At 41.9% G+C, this 24,751-nt stretch overlaps 1 protein-coding gene and 1 long non-coding RNA gene across 7 annotated transcripts in view; one reads left to right on the top strand and one right to left on the bottom strand.

The window, feature by feature from the left end:
* Positions 1-24,751, top strand: part of AFF2 (ALF transcription elongation factor 2) — a 393,570-nt gene that overhangs the window by 230,959 nt on the left and 137,860 nt on the right. For all 6 annotated transcript variants that reach the window (XM_081178936.1, XM_081178935.1, XM_081178934.1 and 3 more), the window contains 3 exons: positions 4,264-4,356; positions 5,796-5,832; positions 6,063-6,114. In XM_081178936.1, the coding sequence (XP_081035062.1) occupies positions 4,264-4,356; positions 5,796-5,832; positions 6,063-6,114 (182 nt within the window). The remainder of the gene's footprint in view (positions 1-4,263; positions 4,357-5,795; positions 5,833-6,062; positions 6,115-24,751) is intronic.
* On the bottom strand, positions 8-20,926 carry LOC308578601. The gene is made up of 3 exons (XR_014004021.1): positions 20,765-20,926; positions 17,881-18,006; positions 8-55 (listed from the first exon to the last, which is right to left on the bottom strand). It is a non-coding gene; the product is annotated as an uncharacterized lncRNA (long non-coding RNA).

Genomic DNA, 24,751 nt, shown 5'->3' with positions numbered 1-24,751 from the left:
AAGTCTTGGGGTCATACTCATTGGGGCTCTCTGGTCTCTCTCTGGTCAAAATATGCTGTAGAAATGCATACAAAAATACACAATTTAGGGGGAAATTCATTGAAAAGCTTACAAAAAATGCATTTTATGGAAAGAATACATGTAAAATACATACTTTGAGTAGAAATGCGCACAATTTAAATGTGAATTCATTGTGCATGATATGTTTTTTTTGTGGGTGTGCAGAAAACAGATCAAAGGAGACCTATAACAGAACACATATAAAAGTGACACAGCACAGAAATAACCTGAGCCATCCACCCTTTCTCTGGGAAGAAGTCCCTCAGCAGAGAATCTGTGGATATAGAGCCCTTCGTGATGCTAGTAGGATAAACATTTCATGGAGTGCATTTCATTTCAGAAGCACTGATTTCCAAAGCACCAAAAAAGAAACTTCTCTGGTTTCTCTAAAGGACAAGACTAAACTGTCACAGTGCCTGTTTGTGGAATTACTCCTGAAACCATTTAGTTCTACTTTATGCACTAAGCCTCCAAACCACTGGAGTCCGTCACTAATCTGCATCTTTGCAAAAGGCCCAAGATGAGTCCAGCCAAAATCCTCAAGGATTTAAACACATCAATTCCAGCCAGTGGCACATTAGCACTCAATTTAGCACATAGGAGGATTCAGAGCCTGAATTCTCCATTTCCTTGGTTTAATTCTAACTTGCTTCATATAAGCCATGAATGCATTTCATTAAAATGGGATACTAAATTATAAACTCAAGACCATTAGGTGGATGCACAGGGCTGTGTTGTGCTGAAGAGAGCCTTTGCAATGGATTCTTCCATTTATTTTCCCTGTACAGAAGATCCTGCCAAATTTCTCCAACTTGCTTGCCACATAAATTGCAACCTGGCATACAGCAGCTCTTTCTCCATACACTACAACATTTCCTTGTAAGGGAGTAGCTCCACCATCCCCTTGTTCATTTTGGTTGCCTCTTCCTCCTTTTTGGTTGCCTTCTTCTGAACCTTTCCCAACCCTACAATATCCTTTTTGAGGTGAGACAACCAGAACTGCACACAATAATTCCAAATGCAGTTGCACCATGATTTGTATAATGGCATTGTGATATCAGCAGTTTTACAATGGCAATTGTTCTACATTTTTCATTTGCAATTATCTGCAGTCTTTTGAAAGGGCCCAGCATGCTTTGGGTTCTGAATGATCGCAGAATGGCATGAAAAACAACACATGCCTGTCAATTCCACAAGGTCTCAATAAGGATCTCCAGACAGGGGCAGAAAATGCAGAGTCAATGTTGGGAAGTGGACGCCTGCAGCTGATGTCCCAAACATTGCGTCAACCTTGCTCCCACTTCTGCATCAATCTGTTTTGCAACTGTCAGCTAAGTTTTGTGTATGGAATTGGAATTGATTACACCGTGAAATGGAAACAGTCTGAACATACATGCATACATACATGCAAATAATTGCCTTTGGATATTTCCAGCCTTGTCTGACAATTGCAAATTGTAATTACATTCTCTTCTTGGAGCAAAGCCCAAGTGTTGGCTATTTTTAAGGGAAGCCTATGTGGTAGGGTATTTTTGTTTGTTTCTTAATTTGTTTGTACTTCTTGAGATGGATGGAACAAATTATCACATACCCCTTAAAAAACCACCCATGCAGAACAAGAAGCGGCAGGAGGGTTTTGTTTTGTTTTGTGGAAAGAACCCTGCCAGGGTTTTAAAATTTTCAGAGATAAAATTATATGTTACTTAGTATTAGTAGTTCTTAAAAAAAAAAAATAGCTTTCCTCCTCCTGTCCTTTGATGCAGCTTTACATATGTGTTGCTGCTCCATTGATGAGCTGGAATTTTATGGGTTGCATCTCCTGTTAGCCCAACTCAGAGTAGAGCCATTGAAAATAATGGGCATGGCTAATGGGTCTACTCTTGAGTATGATTTATGTTTGATCCAACCCTGTGACTTTTGTCCAGTGCAGCGCTAAGCAATTTGTTCCATTGGATTTACCCTTGCATAATGGAACTCCACACCCAAGAGATCAGAGGTTTAAAGAGCAGCATGGGATGGTTTGCAAAAAGGCTTTCAAACAGCCCCACCCTGCACTCTGAAGCCCCGAGCCTTTAAAGTGTGCCATCCCCTGATGTCACTGTGATGTCAAGTAATTGGCATTTGGGAACCCCACTGTCAAATCTGGCCCTCCAGAGGTGAGGAGATAAAAAATTGAGGCCACCATCTAGGAAAGGCTCCTCCACTCAGATTGCATAATATACAAATAACACAACACGGATTTAAGGCAGCTCAGATTCAGCAAAGCACAATATTGGCAATTATGTCTTCAATTCTGATTTAACTGCTTCCCCCAAGACTCTGAGAAAAAGTCCACAGCCCTGATAGCTTTAGGGCAAACTCTTAACACCTGAGAAATTGCAAGTGAGATATGAAGTCAAAGGCAATAACCCTACTCATATTTTTATTCAACCAAAACTGCTTTTGTTCCATCCGAACATGGAAGTTCTATTTAGATACTATTGCCTACAGTGGCAGCTGGTGGGGCAGTGGGGCTGATGCTGGGCTGCTCTCCCAGTTTCCTAATGCCATGCATCACTTCTGCTTACCAGGAGAGAGGGAAGAAGGCAGAAGGGAGCTCAGCATGGTGCAAGCACAGCACTGGACCCAATCCAATGCTCCAAATGCTGCACGCACACCATGCCAAGCTCCATTGCTACCTTGCCCCTCTCCCTTTCCATAAGTGGTAGTGATGCATGGTGTTGGGAAGCCCCACCTTCACCAAACCACCCTGCCAGCAACTACTGATGGCCTCTCAGCTCACGATAGATCTACCCACTATCAATCTAGCCAGCCTCCTTTTAAGACAACCAATCACTTGAAAAGAGAGCAATTGATGCTAGTCCAAATTCCTTGGGCTCATTTACTGAAAGTTTCTTGGTGCGTCTTACTTGTAGACGGGAGTTCCTCCTGCAGCAACTGCTTCACAAACCTGCCTTGCAGAATTACATGAGCCTCCTGCTAATTCTCTCCAGTCCTTCCGAGCACTGTAGGAACCATTAACCCTACAGCCTTGCAGACAAATTATGCTGCTGTTGCTTCTTTTTCCCTAGCTATTCATTAAGCATCTTCTGTATGTTATCCTTCTCAGTTCCTTACCTCAGGGCATGTACAGCTAGTTTAAAAGGATGGTTGGAGGGGGGAGAAAAAAGGAGGAGGAGGAGGAGGAGGAGACTTGGCTGGAGAAGTGTGCATGCCTAGCCCTTATAATAAAACACACCGTGTCAATGAAAACAATATTTAAATAATTTTTCCAGGAAGGAGTACACTTTGATAAGCAGATACATCCTTAGGGCCAAAGCAACTCTGAAGCCAACAAAACCATACTCACTTAACTGTCATTTAATCCCTTTTCTTTCAGTGCATAAACCCTGCACCCTTTCCAATAGCTAACATGACTCTGTAAGTCCAAACCACACGGAAGTAAACCCTGGTTTGATTTTCTGAACTTCCATTACACCCCACTTTAAAACATTTCTGTTACTTCTGTGATACTCAGAGATTTTTTTCAAATCCTTCCAATCTTGGACGTTTAATTCTTTCCACAAATAAGTGAACGAAGAAACCTTGATTATTCCCTATCAGTGTTTCGGAAGTGTGTATCGGGTCCAGCTGTATTGCTAACTTAGAACAAGGATGAGCTTCTGTGTTGGGAATAAGTATTTCACTGGAGAAAATGAAGATGAACATTGAATATTACTCTTCTTATCCAGTATGGTTGTTCTGAAATCATTACACTGAGGGGTGAAAATCTTGACACCCCATTCCCCACACAGAGCTACAATCCACTAAGTGATTTTACAGACAATCCCTCTTCACAGGGAACTCTGGGAATAGTAGCTCTAGGAGGAAAACAGGGGCCTCCTAACAACACTCAGAATCCTTAATAAACTTATTTTTGGGAAGCCATGACTATTTGAAGTGGTATCATTGTACTTTAAATATATTTTAAATGGTCAACGTCTTTCTGAATGCTCATTAAATCATAAGCAAAATAGAAGGCTGTAGCCAACCAAGTTCTACTCACCATAGATCCTTTGGAATTAATGAACTCAAGGTAGCCACGGCAATGAATTTCAGTGGTTCTGCTCTGAGTAGAACTTGCATTGGCTACAACCCAGAGAAAATAGATGGGGGTATAATGTGGACTACATTATTCTGATTATTCTTTGTTCTCTTTGCTAGGAGATGACCCATTCCTGGCCTCCACCACTTACAGCTATACACACACCTGGAAAGGCTGAACAGAATAAGTTTCCCATTTCGGGCAAGGCACAGGTAGGTTAAGAGTGGACTTTGAAATGCAGACCGGGCATCAAGACCATAGGTTGGTTCAGCTAAATTAGATTACTGTTTTGGCTACACTGGCATCAGTTCAGCCCTGAACGTATTCAACTTAATTATGCATATCAACAATGTTGTTATGAGCCCCATAGAGACATCTTGGAAGGGCTGGCCAGCTACAGAAGAGGAGTGGGGGAAGTTTGAAGAATTGGAGGCCAGTTATCCTGGTGAAGTGTGTGACAGGCGATGTCCGGTCCCAGGAGGTGTTGTAGTTGTCTGGGAAGGAGGTCACGGGCACGGAATCATATCCCAGGGACAAGCCCGATAGACTGCCAGAAGTGATGCTTTATCAAATCCTGGAATAGCTCAGTCAGTAGAGCATGAGACTATTAATCTCAGGCTCATGGTTTCAATCAAATGTTGGGTAAATGCTTCCTAGATTGCAGGGTGTGGGATTAGATGACCCTTGTGGTCCCAACTCTACAGTTTTATGATTCTTTGATTCTATACCTGCCCAGAAGCTGCTTAACACTCTTATCTTGCTTCCTTGACCAAAGATGGCTCAAACTTCAAGTTGGCACTGTCTCTACTCCATCACCTAGGACATTATTATTATTGTTGTTATTTGTTATTTGCTTTATCTTGCCCAGGGCAACCAAAAGCAACTTATAACCAACCAGCCAGCCAGCCAACAAGAAACCCTACATAGATACATTAAAACCAAGGGGAAAAGGAAATACATCCTACCAACTTATGAAAGGTCATAGATAGTTAAAGGCCAAAGGCCTGGTTATGGAAGAAAGTTTTTGCCTGGCACCTAAAGATATATAATGATGGTGCCAGGCGAGCCCACCTGGGGAGAACATTCCACAACCAGGGAGCTGAACTATAGAAAATCCCCATCCTTGTGTTGCCACGCTCTGGGACTTTCATGGAGGAGGCTTACAAAGATGGACCTCTGATGGTGATATCAGAGGCTTGGTTGGTTCATATGTCAACGCTGGCAGAAACAAGTGGCTCAGGCATAGCCCTGTAGGAAGATTGCCTGTTCACTTGCCCAGTCCAAAAAAAACTTAATTTATCATGATCTAGCTCACAGGCATAGGTGCACATAGCCACCTGATGGTAATAGAGGTGTCCTCGTAACTCTCAGCACCCTCATGAAACTACAGTTCCATTGATTCTTAGGGGAAGCCATGCTATAACTTTAAATGCATAGTGCAGAAGGGGCCCTAATTGGCTACAATTCAATAGTTTTCTCTGAGTGTACAAATGAACAAATGTTTCTTCTCTTGTTGTTGCAAGAACTACATACTGTAAGGGGCTTCCTTTGTTTATTAAGGTCACTTTGGTGCCTTAGTCTAAGGAGAAAATACAGGTTTTCCTTCTTAAGTTCTTAACTAATGTCGACATTTTGTGTGCTTTTGTTGTAGGATCCACAGCATCTGACCTTAGGATGTGGAGTTCAAAGTAGGTCTTCCCTGATATTATTTGAAACTATCAGTTATCATTTTCTGCCCATTATACAGTATCATTAAGACAGCAGGTTTAAAATTAATCAGTGCACTGCTGAAATAGATGTTGTTTCTTCACACTGTTCTGTTAATGTGTTGTGGACCAGTTTTTATGTCACTTAAACCTTTCTTGAGAGTGCTGTTAAATTCAGTGCAATTATATGGATGTGATTTCTTTCTTTTCAGAATGGGGAGAGCCGGCTGGCAAAGTTGCAACCAAATCAGTGCCACAGAAATCGTAAGTAATTTCCCTCTCCTTCTTCCTTGAAAAGTTTTCCATATGCCTGAGTGATGATGCTGTGTTTTCCTGCCGTGATGTAGTGCAATGCAGCCTTTCCCAACATGGTGCCCTCCACATGGTGCTCGGCTATAACTCTCATAATCCCTGACCAGTTTGTCATGCTACTTGAAGCCAATGGGGTTGTAGTCCAGCAATATCTAGGCTGCGTTGAAGATCATTCATAAACTATGGTCAGAATTGGGACTTAATAATGCTTAGTGTAGGTCCATGAAATTGTTGAGCATGTTAATGGGTCTACTCCAAGCATGACCATATCTGAGTCTACCCCAATGTGCAGGGGAACACTAGCATGCTGTGGGAAATTAATTATTTTTAAAGAAGAAGAAGTGCTCATCTATGGGAGAAGCTGCCTGCAGTTTCCCTATGCATGATTATCCTCTAGCTTTCCCTCCTTCTGGTTAGCCTCTGTGGAAAGGAAAGAAAGGTGTTCCCATCTCATTTCTGCACTGGGTGAGTTTGGAGCATCCAGTCATTCCCAGTGGAGAGAAAAGCCTTTGAAAGAGGCTGCCCTCCAATCAAAAGGCATGCCTGGAACAGTGACTCATAGAAAACCCCAGAAAATGGATTTCTGGGGCAGAGGGTAAATCTTACCCTTACAGAATCAAAACGTTCATCACTGAAAGCAATGCTTGTGGGAAGGCAGGATATATATGTATAATTTGCGTTGTATATGTGTGTGTTCTAATGCTTTGTGTATGTAAGGCACTTTATCCACAAAGTTTCATTCCACATTTGTTGTTCCACTGTCTCTATTAGTTCTGAGAACTGTTACTAATACTTCATCTCAAATACACCCAGAACACACCATAGTTTGTGTGAAAGTTCAGTAGAGTATATGTATGTTGACCTCTTTCACCCAATAACTAAGCAGGAAGTGTTGGGTTTCTTCCTTCTAGATTCTCTGTCTGCCCCCACCACATTATAAGAAGTGGTTGGAAAGGTACTATTGAAACTCCAACCAGCATAGTAAGTGTAAGACCAATAAACCAGTGCTGTCTATGTGGAAGGGGCTTTATTGCTTACCAGATTCATGTAATCTAGAAGCAAAGGCCAGCTCAAGCTGGGAAGGTTCAACAATAGCTGGTGAAGGGATCTACTGGCAGGACCTGCTTGCAACCACTGGGAAGGGTTTGAAGGAATTAGTGAATTTCCATCCTTACCAGAATCAGATGGGAGACAGAGGTGCAGAAAAGGAGCCTTAAACAATGCAAGTGCATGTTTGCTAACTGACAAGCCACCATCTTCCCATGTGTGCAGGCATCCAATGACAGCTAGACACTTAGGGAGCGGTGTAACTGCAGTATCTTCAGTCACCTCCTGAGCTGCTCCTTCAGGAGGCAGTGATAGCCACAAACTTGACACATAATGCATCTCAATACTGTCAGAGCAGGACACTGGACTAGATGGACCACTGGCCTAATCCGGCAGGCTCATCCTGTGGTCTTAATCTACAAACCTTTTCAAGCCAGAATGGCTGTATAAATACATGCAAAGGTACAAAAGTCTTGCTGAGAGGAGCAGTGTAGCGCCAGAGAACATTGGCCATGACAGGATGTGGAGGCTTAGCTAACCCTGAATAGCTCAGTGGGCAGAGCATGAGACTCTTAATCACAGAGTTGTGCGTTCTAGCCCCATGTTGGGCTAAATATTCCTGCATTGCAAGGGGTTGGATTGGTTGACCCTCACGGTCTCTTACAATTCTATTATTATTAGCTAAGAGGCCAGGTTCCCTTGGCAGGCAGAAGGGATGAAGCAGGTCCTCCTCTTCATTTCGAAGGCTTTCGAAGCATTCTGCCAGCTGGGATTGCCTAGGGGGCCAGCATTTTGCCTCCCTCCCTCCGGCAGTTGTCTGTTAGTTTCTATTTAGTGAGAAAAAACATAAACCTCATTGTACTTGAGAATTCTCCAGCTTGTCAGCAAGGGAAAGCAGAAGCCTGGACTTGCAACGTCAATCATTTCTAGCTTCTGGCAATAGGATGTTTAGGGACTCTGAGCATTGAGCATATATGCTCAGGCCATCTTTGTTAATACCTTTTGATAGGGAAGTAGCAAAACCACTCTTGTCATTTTATTTTTAGCTGTTTTGCAAAACAGTGTTGACTTTCTGGTGGGGGAGGGAATTGTGTGTGTCACAGGTAGGAATGCTAGGAAGTTGCTCAGCCAGCGGCGAACCACAAGGTGCTCTCTACTCCCTGCTTTTTTCTGCAAAATGGTGTTAGCACATCAGCAGAATGTCGTTGTGTTGTTGAGAACACAATATGGCTGCATAGCTATGGCATTTTTAATCTAGAATCAACAAAAGCTGAGTCTTTGTTCTTCTTTGTTCTATGTAGTCCCCACAAAAATGGGAAATACTGCATATTTTTATGCCCCCAATAAGCTCTTATTAAGAAACTGGATTAATTCAGAAAACATAATCTGGCTGCAACCTGATTCTGTGTTACCCTCAATGTGTCCATTTGAAAAACAGGTTTAGGTGGTCCCAGCTATATCATAATGTAAAAAGGTAAAGAACCCCTGACAATTAAGTCCTGTCGCAGACGACTCTGGGGTTGCGCCGTTCATCTCACTTTACTGGCCGAGGGAGCCGACATATGTCCACAGACAGCTTCCGGGTCATGTGGCCAGCATGACTAAGCCGCTTCTGGCAAACCAGAGCAGCGAACAGAAACGCTGGAGCGGTACCTATTTATCCACTTGCACTTTGATGTGCTTTCGAACTGCTAGGTTGGCAGGAGCAGGGACTGAACAACAGGAGCTCATCCCATTGCGGGGACTTGAACCGCTGACCCGCTGTGCATAATGTGCATAATGTAGGCGGGCGTATTCCAATATTTCAATCACTACTTCCTTCTTCCTTCACCTGGGGCATGTGCAGGGAGAAAAAGGCATGGATAACCTAATCAAGGGGAGGGTTTTCAAGTAACCACACCTAACCTTGTGTAGATTGAAAGCAGTATGGTGAGGATGAGCATGGACAAGATTGAGAAAAAACTGTGTTTTTGAGAGCCAGTGTGGTGTAGTGGTTAAGAGCAGTAGTCTCGTAATCTGGGAAACCAGGTTCGAGTCTCTGCTCCTCCACATGCAGCTGCTGGGTGACCTTGGGCCAGTCACACTTCTTTGAAGTCTCTCAGCCCCACTCACCTCACAGAGTGTTTGTTGTGGGGGAGGAAGGGAAAGGAGAATGTTAGCCGCTTTGAGACTCCTTAAAGGGAGTGAAAGGCGGGATATCAAATCCAAACTCTTCTTCTTCTTCTTCTTCAGGCAGGTTAGCATGTATGCAGCGTATTTCAAGGTTACATCAGTGTGCCATTTCTACAATAAAATAGTTGACATCTTCACTTTTTTTAAAATGGTTTTGCTCCTTTAAACAGATAGGCTGGGACTGTGTGCTGGGGGGAAAAATTAGTTGAGTTTATCACAAAAAGTGTTTCCGTAGTTTATAACAAGCAGTAGTAGATATGTCAATCATGGTGTATATGGTTATATGCCTGCTTTCAGGATGAGGAGGAGAGTGCATTTCTAGGCTCAGTGGTATATAGTGCATTTAATGGGACCAAAGCTCTCTCTACAGGAAGCCAAATATAAAACCAGAGACACGGAGAGTACGTTTTATGAACCAGCCTCTCTTATTGTTTTGCTGCTTGATCTAAGGTTCCAGCGCTATCAATCAGAATCCTGTGAGGAATGATCTGCCATCTCAGGGAAGGTGATGGATTTTTCACATGACAGATCAAAGCTGAAATAAAAAAAGTTACTTTTATTTTTACTTTCCAAAGGAAGGTCTGCAAAACCTTTGGTGTTGCTTCCTGCCCCTGGGTCCTATGGATATATAGTTGAGCCAGTTTTGAAGAAGCGGGGGGGGGGGGGTGTTTATAGAAGATGTGATGAACCTTTGAATCTCCAGATTTTTCTGAACTTCAGCTACCATCATCCCTGGTCTTTGGTTATGCTTTCTAGGGCTGATGGGAGTTGTAGTTCAGTAAGAGCTGAAGGACCAAAATTTCCCAGCACCTGGTTTACAATGTTTTATAGAGGCCATCTTAGGTGATCAGAACATGCCCCCCCCCAGGTTTGCGTCTGTTTCACATATGTGACCCCATTTGATTACATTTCAGCTTTAATCTGGAGGGGGGGTGCTTGCTTGCGTGCGCACACACACACACATATTTAAATGTATATTTTATTTTAGTGTTTGTATTTATCCTAAAATGTGGAACTTCCTACATATTTGGTGACTCTTACTACCTGGAGCAGAGTAATGGTTTGGAAAACCTGCGGCCCTTCAGATATTGTTGGACTCCAAGTCCCATCAGCCCCAGCCAGCATGGCCAATGTCCAGGGATGATAGGAGATGCAGCTACATTTCGAGGGCCATAGGTCCCTCAATCCTAATGCAGGGAATAGGTACCAAGAGATTGTACCAAAGCTTTCAAAGAAAAAGTGTGTCAGGAGAAGTGTGTCAGGAGTTTCAGAGAATGAAAAGAAGTAGCATCATGGATGCATTTGGGGAGGGGCAGTTCTAAATGCACATAAAAAGACGAGGAAAGCTTCCTGGACCAGGCCAGTGGCCCATGTAGTCCAGCATTCTGCTCTGACAGAAGCCAGCCAGATGTCTATGGGAAGCTCACAAGCAGGACCTGAGTGGAAGAGCACTGTCCTTTCCTGCAGTTTCCAGGAACTGGTGAAATGGTGGTTTGAAAGGAATTGGCCAGGTTGTTTGAAATAATAAGAGATGGATTTGGTGTGCATCCTCAAACATTGCCTTTCCAAGTCTTTAATCATTCTCAGTAGCTTCCCTAGCCCATGAGCCAGGACCTTTTAACAGTGTGTTAATAGAGTGAGCTCAAAATGTTATTTGATGACAAGGATCCCTTTTATGACTCTTCACTTCCTCATTTTACTTCTGACTGGCTTTTAAGGGAAGTCCTTAAGAATGATCAGTAATATGACAAACAGAACATGATGTCCTTCATTTAAAATGGGCCCTGGGTGGATTCCAAGTGGATCCAGGCCAACAGCTCACAACCAGAAAAGCACTAGTGATTTTGAGGACAGCACAGCCTCAGTAACAATTTCAAGATACATATTTAAGGCACTCAAGTGTCCTTACAATCCTGGGTGTGTTAAAGGAAAAACCAACCACCAGATTGCAAGCAGATGGTTCTCGCTGGGTTCACCGGTTCCTTTTTAAAACAGGCTCACACATTATACTTTAATGGCATGACAACATCCCATGATTCATCTACATGTCCAAAGATCAGCAGAAGTGTATTGTGAGACTGGCAGTTTCACAGAATCAAGGCAGAAACCCAAGTAAAAGAAGAAAGTGCTCCTAAATTCCAAAATAACATTGAGCAAAGGCTTTAGATGGGTACAAAATCATGGCAATCTTCGACTGGGGCAAATGCATATCATTATGCGGTTGGGTACAAGTTGGTGATGACAGTAATGAATAGGTGTAGACAGCATTGTAGCTCAATACAAACAGGAAAAGGAAAGAAATTTGCAAGCAAATGTCCTATCAATGTTTATATACTCTTGAGCCCCATGTCTGCGAAGATTTGTTTTTAAACCCTCTTAGGATTATAAAGGAATATGTCAAGATAGCCATGGTTTATCATGACATGAATGAGCCACAGTGAGCTTTGGGCCGACATTCTCCCCCTTTCCCCTCCTCTTCCAGCAAAGTTGCAAGGAGGAGATTGAAACCCTTTGCACCCATTTTTAATTAACTGCAGATTGTCATTTCATACGTATCCAACAACTGTGGTTAATCTTAGCAATAGTTTGTTTGAAGCCAGCCAGTTTCAAACCATGGGATATGAATCAGATGGCTTTTTTCAATAACCTGGAGTTAAGATTAACCACAGTTTACGGTAACATGCTAAGATGTGTTACACAAAAAATGGAAGTGACTAGCTACCTACTGGTCATTCTGGGACAATCTGTTAAAATGGATAGTAGAAAGCACTTAATTGCTTTAGTGAACTCCTAAACTATTGTACAAACTGGCTTAATGTTTGGCAGTTTCATTTGCCTTGTACAATGGTACCTCGGGTTACATACACTTCAGATTACAGACTCTGCTAACCCAGAAATAGTACCTCGGGTTAAGAACTTTGCTCTGGTGGCGTGGCAGCAGCAGGAGGCCCCCTTAGCTAACGTGGTACCTCAGGTTAAGAACAGTTTCAGGTTAAGAACAGACGTCCAGAATGAATTAAGTTCTTAAACCAAGGTACCACTGTATGTGCATGGAATGTTTCTTGGGGGGGGGGGGTTATATGGCGATTGGTATAAGCATTTTCAGAAACTGAAAAACAAAGTTTTTTAAAAAATGTAAGTGGAAGTTTTCATTCTTTTCTTCGTGGCCATAGTGGGGGAGAAGAGGAGCATTGAGAGAGTGCATGCCTGAGATTCCCTGTGGCTTGCTCTCATCATGGCAAACCATGGGTTATTGTGAGGTCAGAACCAGTTAATACTATATATTGAAATGTGTAAAGGTCATTTGCATACTGAATCTTAGCAGCGTCTTAGTCTCATCTTACATCAACAGATTTATGTCTTGAACGAAACTCAGCTGCGTCAACACTTTAACAAACTCCAATCAAAACAGTGTCTTTAAAGAACTCAAAACAATGAAAAATAAGCAAGGGGCCATTACTGACTTATATTATTACAAGATTGGCGCTTTCAGTGATAATTGCCACTAGATTCCTAACCCCAAAGACTATGAGTATACTTCTTGGAAGTCTGTTTGAAAAAGGAAACACACTTCATGATATCTAGCTACTCTTAAAGAGTGTTTCATCTTATCTTTTTGGAACTTCTCTGCCACATCAAAAGGAGCCACCTGGGAGCACAGAAAACAAAACACACACAAAAACTGGCAATGTCTTCATGCTATGAATTAAAGGTAATTCATTCTTTGAAATGAACCAGCAGGAACCCCTTATGAAGAGCAATCAGGCATCAAGAGGGTTTTCACAGCAAGCTTTTCATATTGGGTAATGTGACAACAGTCAATATTGCTCTTCAGAACATTCAAATCAAAATGCAGTTGTGTTCTCTCGAAGTTGACAAGGAACATTAAACAACGTAATCTTGTCAGTGGTGGCATTTGAATTCCTCTCCAACTCCCCCAGGTTTTGAACTTTTTGCAGTCATAAAGAGGCATGAGCACGCCTATATTTTCTAATTATTATTTTTATTGGAAACATGTTACTTTTTAATTTTCTAGTATTAGGAAATATATGGGAGGGGCCACAGTTAAGTGTTAGATCATGTGTTTTACCTGCAGATGGCCACATGGTCAACCTAAGACATTTTCACTTAAGCTAGCAGTAGATGAAAATATGCAAAGCCTGCTGGATCAGACCAGTGGCCCATCCTGTTCTCACAGTGGCCCATCCTGTTCTCACAGTGGCCCATCCTGTTCTCACAGTGGCCAACCAGGTGCCTATGGGAGGTTTGCAAGCAGAACCTGAGTGCAACATCACTCTCTCCACTTGTGAATCCCAGCAGCTGGTGTTCAGAGTCATAATGGCGCCAACAGTGGAGCATTCAAAAAATTGTTCCAGGAACATAAGCCCTGTTGAATCAGAGATACCCAAGGGAGGCCCACGGGCTGGACTTGAGGGCAACAGCAGTCTCTCCTTCTGTAATGCCCAGCAACTGGTATTAAGTGACATCCAGACTCCAGCCATGGAGATGGAACATAGACATAACGGCTAGTACATATTGATAGCCTTATCCTCCATGAAATTGTCTAAACCTCTTTTAAAACCATCCATACTGGTGGCCATCACTGCCTCCATAGTGTCATAGTTTATCTATGTGCTGTTTGAAGAAGTAGTTTCTTTTATGTGTTCTGAATCTTCCAACATTCATCACCTCCCTGCCTAAGAACTTGGAGAATCACTGTCAGAGAAAGCCATACTGAGCTAGATGGATAAATAGTCTTGCATTGGCTTGATGTGCAACTATAGTTTTGGATCCATTATGCTGGGTTCTGTGCATTGTCTCATCATGAGCACAGTTCAAAGGCTGGTTCACATATACATATGCATCAATTGGTTTTGTGGCATTTGATGACAGGCAGTTGAATGTGTTGATTTAATTTTGTTTCCAATTCGTATACCACCTTATACATTGCTGTACACAAGGCAGTCATAGATTTAGCAAATATACAATAAAGGTCACACATTCTATGACAATCCAGTCCAGTACAAATAAGTGATAATGAAAAGTTGGCTATAAAAATATATGACTTAAATAAGGTAACATCCAACTATCCATTTGAAAAATAAAAATTACATGATAAAATTAAAACTCAGAATATCAGCAAGTAGTAATTAAACAGAAAATCACTCCCAGCAATTACAACAAATCATTGCTAGTCTATGATTAATTTTAAAAACCAGCAAAGGCACAATAGATAAAATACCACGAAAGATCAACTGAGCAGCAAAGTCACAATGCCTATAAAATCCAGGATGGACAAACGTAGCTGGTCTCCTGCTCCAGGTCTAATAACTAATCCACAGGTACTTTGCGAAGAAGAAGGAAAGGTCAGTCTCAGTACTGAAACAGCTGTGCTGAAAACCTTGAAATGAAAAGGCTCAGTATCAGGTGGGGCAGGGTTCATAAATGCTGGCAAAACATTGATGGACATAAATTGATGGGCTGTAGTGAAACACGTTGCATTTGTGGTAGTGCATCTGTGGGTCAAACCAGGTGATACGTTTTGTGATTTGGGAGCAGGGAGGCGGTAAAAGGTCCTGAAAGTGTTAGCTGATACAGTGGGGAAAGTAGGTGATCAAACTGGAAACTTTGCCTTATCAATTGGGGGAAGGGCAGTAAATTCAATGGCAGAGCAACTGCTTTTCATGCAGGAAGTCCCAGGTTCAAGCCTCAGCATCTTCCTGTAGGGCTGTGATTGACTCTAGAGAGGTGCCACTAATCAGTGCAGGCAATTCTGAGCTGGATGGGCAAGGGTCTGGACTCACTATAAGGCAGTTTTCTGTGTTCCAGTTTCCTCCATTCTCCCTCAGTGATGCTGTCATATAAGCACATCTGATTAGTTATGCAGCACCTTGATACCATCAGATTCATTCTGTGACCCCTGATTGGCTGGAATCTTATACTGATTGACAGAGAGAAAAGGGGGAGAGGGTGACAACACAGCAGAAGTATGTATTGTGAAATGTGGGGGGGAGGTGAACATTCGGAGATGTAGAAGGACTGGGAGGGGTTGTCTCTTTTGAAAGCATACCTATCGCACAGAAAATATTCACAGGCGAGCGTTCAGTGCAGCGTTAATAATAGACAATTCAGATTATATTTAATGCAGACAAATAATTAAGATTGGTGTGCCCCTGCAGATGAGGCTATTCTTCAAAATAATTTACAAATGAATCTTTTAATTTGTTTTCATTATTCAAATGACTCACATGCATCTTAACCTCCCCGTCAGAATAAAATATTTGCTAGCCCGGTCTAATAAGCAGCCTACTCTTGACATGTTTATAAATTACTTTAAAAGATTCTGTGACAATGGGAATTTAATTTGGTTATATTTTAATGACCCGGTGCTGAATAATTTGCATGCGCATCTCAGGCCTAATTGGTACTTTAAAGGAGGCAGGAACAAGCAGCCCAACCATAAGAAAAAAATGTAAGTGTGGGGCCTTTGATGTACTATTGAAAAAGAATTTCACGAATTGGTTCAGCCATTACCTCTCCATTTTGAATATCAGTACACACATGGCTACGTAGTGCTTTTGGTACCCAGTTGCCTCAGAAGCTAAAATATAATGAGGTGCTCCCCCCCCCCCATTTCTTCCTTCCTTCTCTAAAGAAGGCAGGGCTCCTCCAGATACAAAAACCAAGAAAAACTGCAAAAGTGAGAAAATACAAAACAAAACACATAGAAATACACAATAAAGAACAGTTAACAGAGTAGAAAAAAGAAGAAAAAACACCAAAAAACAAAACAGAATTTTTTTAAATATTTTCATATCTTATACTTCATTGACTAGTTTCTTGACCTCCTCACACCTCCCTTTTTGTATTCCAGTTCAGATATTTAGTTCAGCAAATCCTTACCCTCTATCATTTATCCTTACAAAACATCTTAACCCATAGTAAATATATATTTTCCACCATTATCAATCCATATTCACATATTCTTGTTAATCTTTTAACCAACACCGCTTGTTTTCAATCCAACATCCCTTTAACATTCATTAATTTTACAGTATTTCTGTAGATAGTCTTTTAATTTTTCCCATTCTTCTTCCACCGCCTCTTCTCCCTGGTCTCGGATTCTGCCAGTCATTTCTGCCAATTCCATGTACTCTATCACCTTCATCTGCCATTCTTCCAGGGTGGGTAGATCTTGTGTCTTCCAATACTTTGCGATAAGTATTCTTGCTGCTGTTGTGGCATACATAAAGAAAGTTCTATCCTTCTTTGGCATCAATTGGCCGACCATGCCCAGGAGAAAGGCCTCTGGTTTCTTCAGGAAGGTATATTTAAATACCTTTTTCAGTTCATTATATATCATTTCCCAGAAAGCCTTAATCCTTGGGCACGTCCACCAAAGATGAAAGAATGTACCTTCAGTTTCTTTGCATTTCCAACATTTATTATCGGGCAAATGATAGATTTTTGCAAGCTTGACTGGTGTCATGTACCACCTGTAAATCATATTCATAATATTCTCTCTTAGGGCATTACATGCCGTAAATTTCATACCTGTGGTCCACAACTGTTCCCAGTCAGCAAACATAATATTATGTCCAACGTCTTGTGCCCATTTAATCATAGCAGATTTCACCATTTCATCCTGCGTATTCCATTTCAACAGCAAGTTATACATCTTTGACAAAATCTTAGTTTTGGGTTCTAACAATTCTGTTTCCAACTTTGATTTTCCCACCTGGAAGCCAATTTTTTTATCCAAATTATATACCTCTCTTATTTGGTAATAATGAAGCCAATCTCGCACTCTATCTTTTAGTTTCTCAAAACAATTTCCCCCAATATAATGTATTTTGTATGTTATTTTGACTAATATCATCTTCATATTTGTGCACATTTCACTTTGCTATATGCATTTTTGTAAACATTGGTTAGAGAACTGTATCACAAATGTTAAAAGATAGCTGTGTTTTAGTCTGCACATTGTTTCAGAAAGCATGGATTTTTCCTCCATCCTTCCTTGGTATGTCAAGTAGTTTGTCACCTTGAATTCCAGTGAAGAAAGCAGCAATGTAAAATGTAACATGTGGGCCCTGCAACAACAAAATATTGTAGTGTGGAGTGCTTCTGTTCAGTTTTCTAGTCAATAGAGAGACCAAGTAACAGGAATCCCATTTAGCAATGGTAAAACTAATATTTATGCAACTATGTACAGAATAATGGAATGATGCAGTTTAACTACATATAATGCAGGCCAAGGCCACAAAATGAATACAAGCTAGGGCCACGATGTAAGCATTCATACAGTTCATACAGTTGCCGCTCATTTCGTTCTTCTTCAAAACACCAGTTGAAGAATATGGATGGGCGGCAGTGATTAATCTCTTATTGCATCAGTTATCTTTTATACATCTTTCTTCCTTTCAGGAAAAGATCATTCCTGATAATCCTAAAAGCATACTTTTGGGGACGAGGATGGATAAATAATCGAATTGCTACCTTTTATTCATTCAGTGGCCTTTGCTGGTATTATTTGTGGTTTATTGTTGGCATTCATCTGTCTTGGGCCACAATGGAAGAGTGTGTCTTCAGGGGTAAAGTCTAACCACTGGAGAGATATAGTGCCTGTGGATATAGGGGAGAACTCGTAGCTTTTGCCTTCCATGTTGTTTTTGCTGCGTTTGCAACACGGAAACAACTTCCCCAGGGTGCAAGCCTGGGCAGCAAGTATGGAGGTCCTGGGCTATCCAGATGGCAAGTGCCCCCTATTGGCCACACTGCTGTCACCCAAAGAAAAGCAGAGAAATAAATTTGCAACAGCTTGGCTACAGGAATTGCCGGAAGGAGGCATACAAGGCGCCATACAACTGCCTTACAGACTTCACTCCAGATTTGTGTAGGGTGTTAGTCCTTGGCCTTTTCTTAGTTTATTGTACTCATCTGCCATTTTGTACATGTTTGCATCATTATTACTTTAATTTTTGCTAAAATGGGAGATCCCTACTCTACTCACAGAGCTGCAATTCCCAGAGTGCTTTAAGAATCAATCCCTCTTTTCCTCTTGAATAGTGGCAAATAGGAATCTTCTACCAATTCTCAGCACCCTTAACGAACTATAGTTCCTGCGATTTTGTTTAGGGGGAGCCATGACACTGTTTTAATGTATAGTGCAGGTGGACGCTTAAGATCAGTTCTCCACATTTTCACACCAGTTAATAAGCCAGAATAGCTCAGTCAGCAGAGCATGTGACTTTTAATCTTAGGGTTCTGAGTTTGAGCCCCACATTGAGCAAAAGATTCCTGCATTGCAGGGGGTTGGACTAGGTAACCCTTGTGATCTCCAATGCTACAATTCTATTGTTCTAATTATTATTTTTTTAAAATAAAAAACCCTCATGAAATTTTATTAATATTTTTGTGCAAATTTTACTTCATATATATGTTTGTATGCCAATTTTGCCAAATATACATAATTTTTTTCAATGCAGTTTTATGTTATTTCCACTGGTATGTGCATTTTCATGGACACTTTACCCCAGTATGTAAATTTTTGTACACATGACTTGACCGATGAACTGCATTGCAAAATTCAGAGCAGTGAGGCTTTCGAAGGATGGCTTCATCTTATGTATTGTTTTGGAAAGGAAAAATTAGGGAGGTTCACCTTCCAATGAGAAGTAGATAAAAAATTCTCCCCCATCCTCCTCCAGTGTATACAAACATTGCTGCTGCCATGTGGTAGCATGATGCAAACATGCAGGCTGATGAAAAGCAACAACAGGCTTAAGCTTTTGTTATCCAAAACCTTAAACCACTTGCAGCCTAAGATCTGCATATGAAATGCAGACCCTCCAGACTCCCCCCCCCCCATCATTGCTCTCACCATGAGTAAAGTAACTCACCCACAATCTAGGAATGAGGGGGTGGGGAGACTATTCATAATTTTTAAAAGTCAATTGGATAGGATAATACAGTTATCACTTACACTGCTAAACTAATAGAATAAAATTTGAGAAAACAATTAGATTTTACAGAGTTATTTCTCCAGAGCTAGACATTAAAGTAATTTCAAAAGGCACCACTGTCATTAACTCCGTTTAAAAGAAACATCTCTTCACGTTTGATTTCAGCTTTGATTTCAATAGTACCAAACGAATTTGAGGGTTTTGTATAAATCATAAACTTTCAACGTATCCTTCATTTTAGGATCTTGGGGTGTCCCCCATGGATTCCTTTACGGTTAGAAGTTGTATAGGCTGTTGCAGGGTGTATGTGTGTCTTTATTCTAATATTGAAGAGGAACTGAAGCTGTTGACCTGTCTTGACCTTTAGTGCTAGATTAAAATTCAAAGAAGCTGCCATGGCAACTGTGCCTTGAAAATTAGATCCTGACAGATATGCCTAAAAGAAACTTAAAACTGCAAGTGTTGCTTTGAACTCTGGAGAAAGATTGCTTACCATTGTCAAAGACTGCTCCTTAATTGAAATAATCTGCTTTTCCCCTTTACTTGTATATATATAAAAAAGAAAGGACAAACGGAAGGGGGGGAAGAAATGGCAAAATGAAAGATTTTATCTTTTGAAGAGATTTATTTGTTGAGGCTCCCCACCTGTGCTATACTTTTAAAGGAAAATCATACTGCTTTAAACTACATATAAAAAAATCCTGGGAACTGTAGTTTGTTAAAAGTGCTGAGAGTCGTTAGGCAGGGAGGAAATTTGCCACTAATATTAGAAGGAAATCTCAAGTTGTATGAAACTTCTAGTCAATAATTCCTAATTTCATTGGTAATAGGACAAATGCAGTTATTGTGCATGTTTCGTGTAAACAGTAGTTTCAGAACCCAGTTGGGTGGTGCTTAACACTTTCCCCTTCTGACCTGTTCCCTGGTGAAAATGCTCCCTCTGGGTCCAGGCTGGAGCTACCATGACCAGCAATGGAGTCTTACTTCTCTAAGCAAATAGGAATTTCAAGAGTTTGGATTTGATATCCCCCTTTATCACTACCCTAAGGAGTCTCAAAGAGGCTAACATTCTCCTTTCCCTTCCTCCCCCACAACAAACACTCTGTGAGGTGAGTGGGGCTGAGAGACTTCAGAGAAGTGTGACTGGCCCAAGGTCACCCAGCAGCCGCATGTGGAGGAGCGGGGAAGCGAACCCGGTTCCCCAGATTAAGAGACTACCGCTCTTAACCACTACACCATGCTGGCTCCCATGGGATGACATATGGGATCTCTGCAGAGGGAAAAGTTAATCTCCCCCATCCCACTTCATGTCCTCCTGGTGCTGCTTCCTCCCCTCACTCCTGGCTGTTGTTTGTTTACATTTTTATAAAACCTGCACACTGATGGCATTCACATCATGTGGATATTGTGGTACTCACAGCTTGGTTCCCCCTTACCTGTGTGGTGTTGAAAGGAGAAAGTTGTGACATATACACAAGCCTTCAGAAACCACCAGCTTATCTGGGGGTTGGCAGACTTCTATAAAATGTGAGCTGTTGACATTATGATGTCATCAGCTGGAGGAGGGGCTATCTGTGTAATTTAAAGAGGCACTGTAAATTGCCGAAGAGAGGAAGCATCCTAAAAGTAAGTAATTCTAAAGAAAAATGGTTATTTGATTGCTTCCATATTTGTGGGTGGGTGTGAGTGGGTGTAAACACATAGACATTCCTTATTAGAGATACTTATGTCAGATTAGAATGTGTTCTGGATACATTCAAAGATCACCATTGTAGCCTTTGATGTTTTGGGTCCTATGTCAGGTGCTCCCATCTTAATAGCCCATCATGGCCAAAAGTGCCCTTTGAAGCCCACCACCGTCCATGCATAAGGTCAGTCTCCAAGGAGTAGGAAGGGAGGTGCAGTCAGCAACTGCTCCACGGACCCTTGGCTAAAGTGAGTGACCTTCATCCATAATCAATAAACTAAACTGGAATTGTCTCGTTTTTCCTTGCCTTTTGGCAAAATTTGGGATTAGTACTGCAATCCGGCACAGCTGTTTCCAAGATCGCACATTCTGTGTTCTGTGGGCAGTTCTGCCCAATTAATCTCGATTTCTGTTTATTTATTTTTATGTATTACATTTATATCCTACCTTTCCTCCAAGGGGCTGAAGTTGGTGTGCATGGTTCTCCTTCTTCCCCATGCTATGCCAAAAGTGAGTGACTGGTGAGCCTCATGGTTGAGTGGGGATTTGAATTCAGGTCTTGCAAATCTTAGTGCAACACTCTAACCACTACACCACAGTGGCGCTCAGTTTTTGACAAAGCCAGTGGTACCCTCTCCTGCAAGCAGTAGTACATGAAGTGAAAGCACACTTCCAAGTTTTAATAAGAAATAAAATTGGTTAATTGCATTTCTTGGAATGTGACCATTTTGCTCACCTGGCCTTTAATTCTGCAATCATTGCCTACCGACCACAGGAATAGGGGCCAGTGGGGAGAGGGTTCTGTGCCAAAAACAAAGCTAAATAACAACAAGAAGAGTAGTGAACTCTCCAAAGGCACACTACGGTGGCATGTGCCGTTTATCAAAATATATAAGCATATAGCAGTAACAGGGACTTTGTAAACACATTATAGGAAACTATGAAAGATAAACCACTAAGGTGCCATTTTCCAAACTCCATAAGCACCAAGTTAACAGACTAGCATCATAAAGGAGATCTGTGTCGTTAAAAATATTTGTTTTCGTCGGATCATATTGTGCTTTGGGCCCAGTGGACTAATCCCTTTTTATCCTTGGGAAATGGTGCCATTTAACGAATCCACAGCTAACTGGAATAGGCCTGGAAAAACTGAGATGGCACAGGCTAAGCTTATGTGCAATGCAAACTTGTTAGAGATTGTCACAAGCCTGATAAGCTGGTTGTGTACTCTGTGTTGAATTAACAACAACAACAAAATAATATTGTAAAAGTGACTTCTGGGGTTTTATAGAGTCTAGATGCAAAGGGTTTGGTTTTTAGGAGCCCTCCAAACTGGGGTTTTTTTTTTGGGGGGGGGGTTGGGGAAGAATTCTGCAACATGCCATGGATGCAGTAAAGCCACATTCAACCCATACATTAAAAGCACTATGATACCACGTTAAACATCCATGTCTTCTCCCAAAGAATTATGGGAGCTGTAGTTTATTAAGGGTGCTGAGAGTTGTTAGAAGACTCTTATAGACAGCTGTCCATGGAGGCACAGGTCAATTCTGTATCCAGGGCAGCTGTCTACCAACTCCACCTGGTACGCAGGCTGAGACCCTACCTGCCCGCGGACTGTCTCACCAGAGTGGTGCATGCTCTAGTTATCTCCCGCTTGGACTACTGCAATGCGCTCTACGTGGGGCTACCTTTGAAGGTGACTCAGAAACTACAGCTAATCCAGAATGTGGCAGCTAGACTGGTGACTGGGGGCGGCCGCCGAGACCACATAACACCGGTCTTGAAAGACCTACATTGGCTCCCAGTACATTTCCGAGCACAATTCAAAGTGCTGGTGTTGACCTTTAAAGCCCTAAACGGCCTCGGCCCAGTATACCTGAAGGAGCATCTCCACCCCCATCATTCTGCCCAGACACTGAGGTCCAGCGCCGAGGGCCTTCTGGCGGTTCCCTCATTGCGAGAAGCAAAGCTACAGGGAACCAGGCAGAGGGCCTTTTTGGTAGTGGCGCCCGCCCTGTGGAACGCCCTCCCATCAGATGTCAAAATGATAAACAACTACCTGACATTCAGAAGACATCTTAAGGCAGCCCTGTTCAGGGAAGTTTTTAATGTATGATATTTTAGTGTTTTTTGGTTTCTATGGAAGCTGCCCAGAGTGGCTGGGGAAACCCAGCCAGATGGGCGGGGTACAAATAATAAATTATTATTATTATTATTATTATTATTATTATTATTATTATTATTACCCTCACAGAGCTACAACCAGCAGAGTTCCCTGGGAAGGGGTAATGACTGTTATACTACTCTGAGAATTATGTTTAAAGTGCCTTAAATGCACACTGTGAATGAGGCCTAATTGTACATTAGTGGTGGATTTATAGTGTACCATCCACACATCATTCTAATTTTTTAGTTGTTCTGCGATGCTTCCCCAATGTTACTGAATTATTGCTGTCTGGAGGGGCAACAAAAGCAAGAGTGTACAAATTGGAGATGAAGCAGTATGCCTGCCTCCCCTGGTGCAAGCAGTATTGAAAGCAGCATCATATATAGTTGCCCCAGTACCACCATGAACATTAATCCTCATGAACAAAGCTGGAGGGGCCCCCAGTCTCAGCAGACTGAATGCTTGGTCATGAGGCAGGGCTTATCTTGCAACTTAGCAGACACAGCTGACGTCTGCCTTATACTCTATTTCCCCCCTCACTAAAAGTGACTAAGCATGCAGTGAACAAAGCAGAATTAATGCATCATATTTAAAAACACAAAAAACAAACAATAAATCCATTAAAGAATAATGACTTCCAAATGTGACAAATTTGCAGATTAAAGCTCATTGAATATGCATTGAAATGATTGATGGGAATGGCTCAGAAAGAACTATTGCAATCTATTGGATCAATAATCCTGTCCCCTCTCCTCCAACCCACCCCTAGAAACTGTGCTAACTGCCTGATGAAAGACATACTTCGTTAGGGAAGACAATCAAAAGCAAGGGCATTAACAGAATGAGCAAGTGCACATAGCAGTAGTTAACTGTTTATGTTGCTTACCCGTCCTTCTATCAACCAGTAATACAATATTTCTAAGCATTTGCATTTGTTGTGGAATGTTCTGCTAATGTTACTCAGACATAATTTAAAAGGAGGAGTCTGGAAAAAAACAACCAGGTACATGTATTGATTGGACAAATTGCTTTATCCGTGTGAACATTTCTAGGCCAGTTGTTTCCAGTCAACTGACACTTCAGGGCCAGCCCTACCATTAGACAGAGTGAGGAAACTACATGAGGTGAATGAGTTGTGCTAATGGAAGACAGAGCTATGTTGCCCACATAGTCTGCCCTGTGCCCTCTCAGCTAGACTACTGCTCTCAGGAGAACACTGTCCCATCAGCAGTGTTGAAGTAAGTTTCGGGGGCCAGCCTGATCAGCTACTTAAAATGGAACTGGGCAAGGGGGGCAGCATCTTGTCTCCACCACAGAGAGCCAGTGTGGTGTAGTGGTTAAGAGCAGTGGACTCGTAATCTGGTGAACTGGGTTTGCTTCCCTGCTCCTCCACATGCAGCTGCTGGGTGACCTTGGGCCAGTCACACAAGTCTCTCAGCCCCACTCACCTCACAGAGTGTTTGTTGTGGGGGAAGGAAGGGAAAGGAGAATGTGAGCCGCTTTGAGACTCCTTAAGGTAGTGATAAAGCAGGATATCAAATCCAAACT

Source organism: Podarcis bocagei (assembly GCF_964188305.1).
Source record: "Podarcis bocagei genome assembly, chromosome: Z".
Taxonomy (NCBI): Eukaryota; Metazoa; Chordata; class Lepidosauria; order Squamata; family Lacertidae; genus Podarcis; species Podarcis bocagei.
This window is presented reverse-complemented; position numbering and strand designations above follow the sequence as displayed.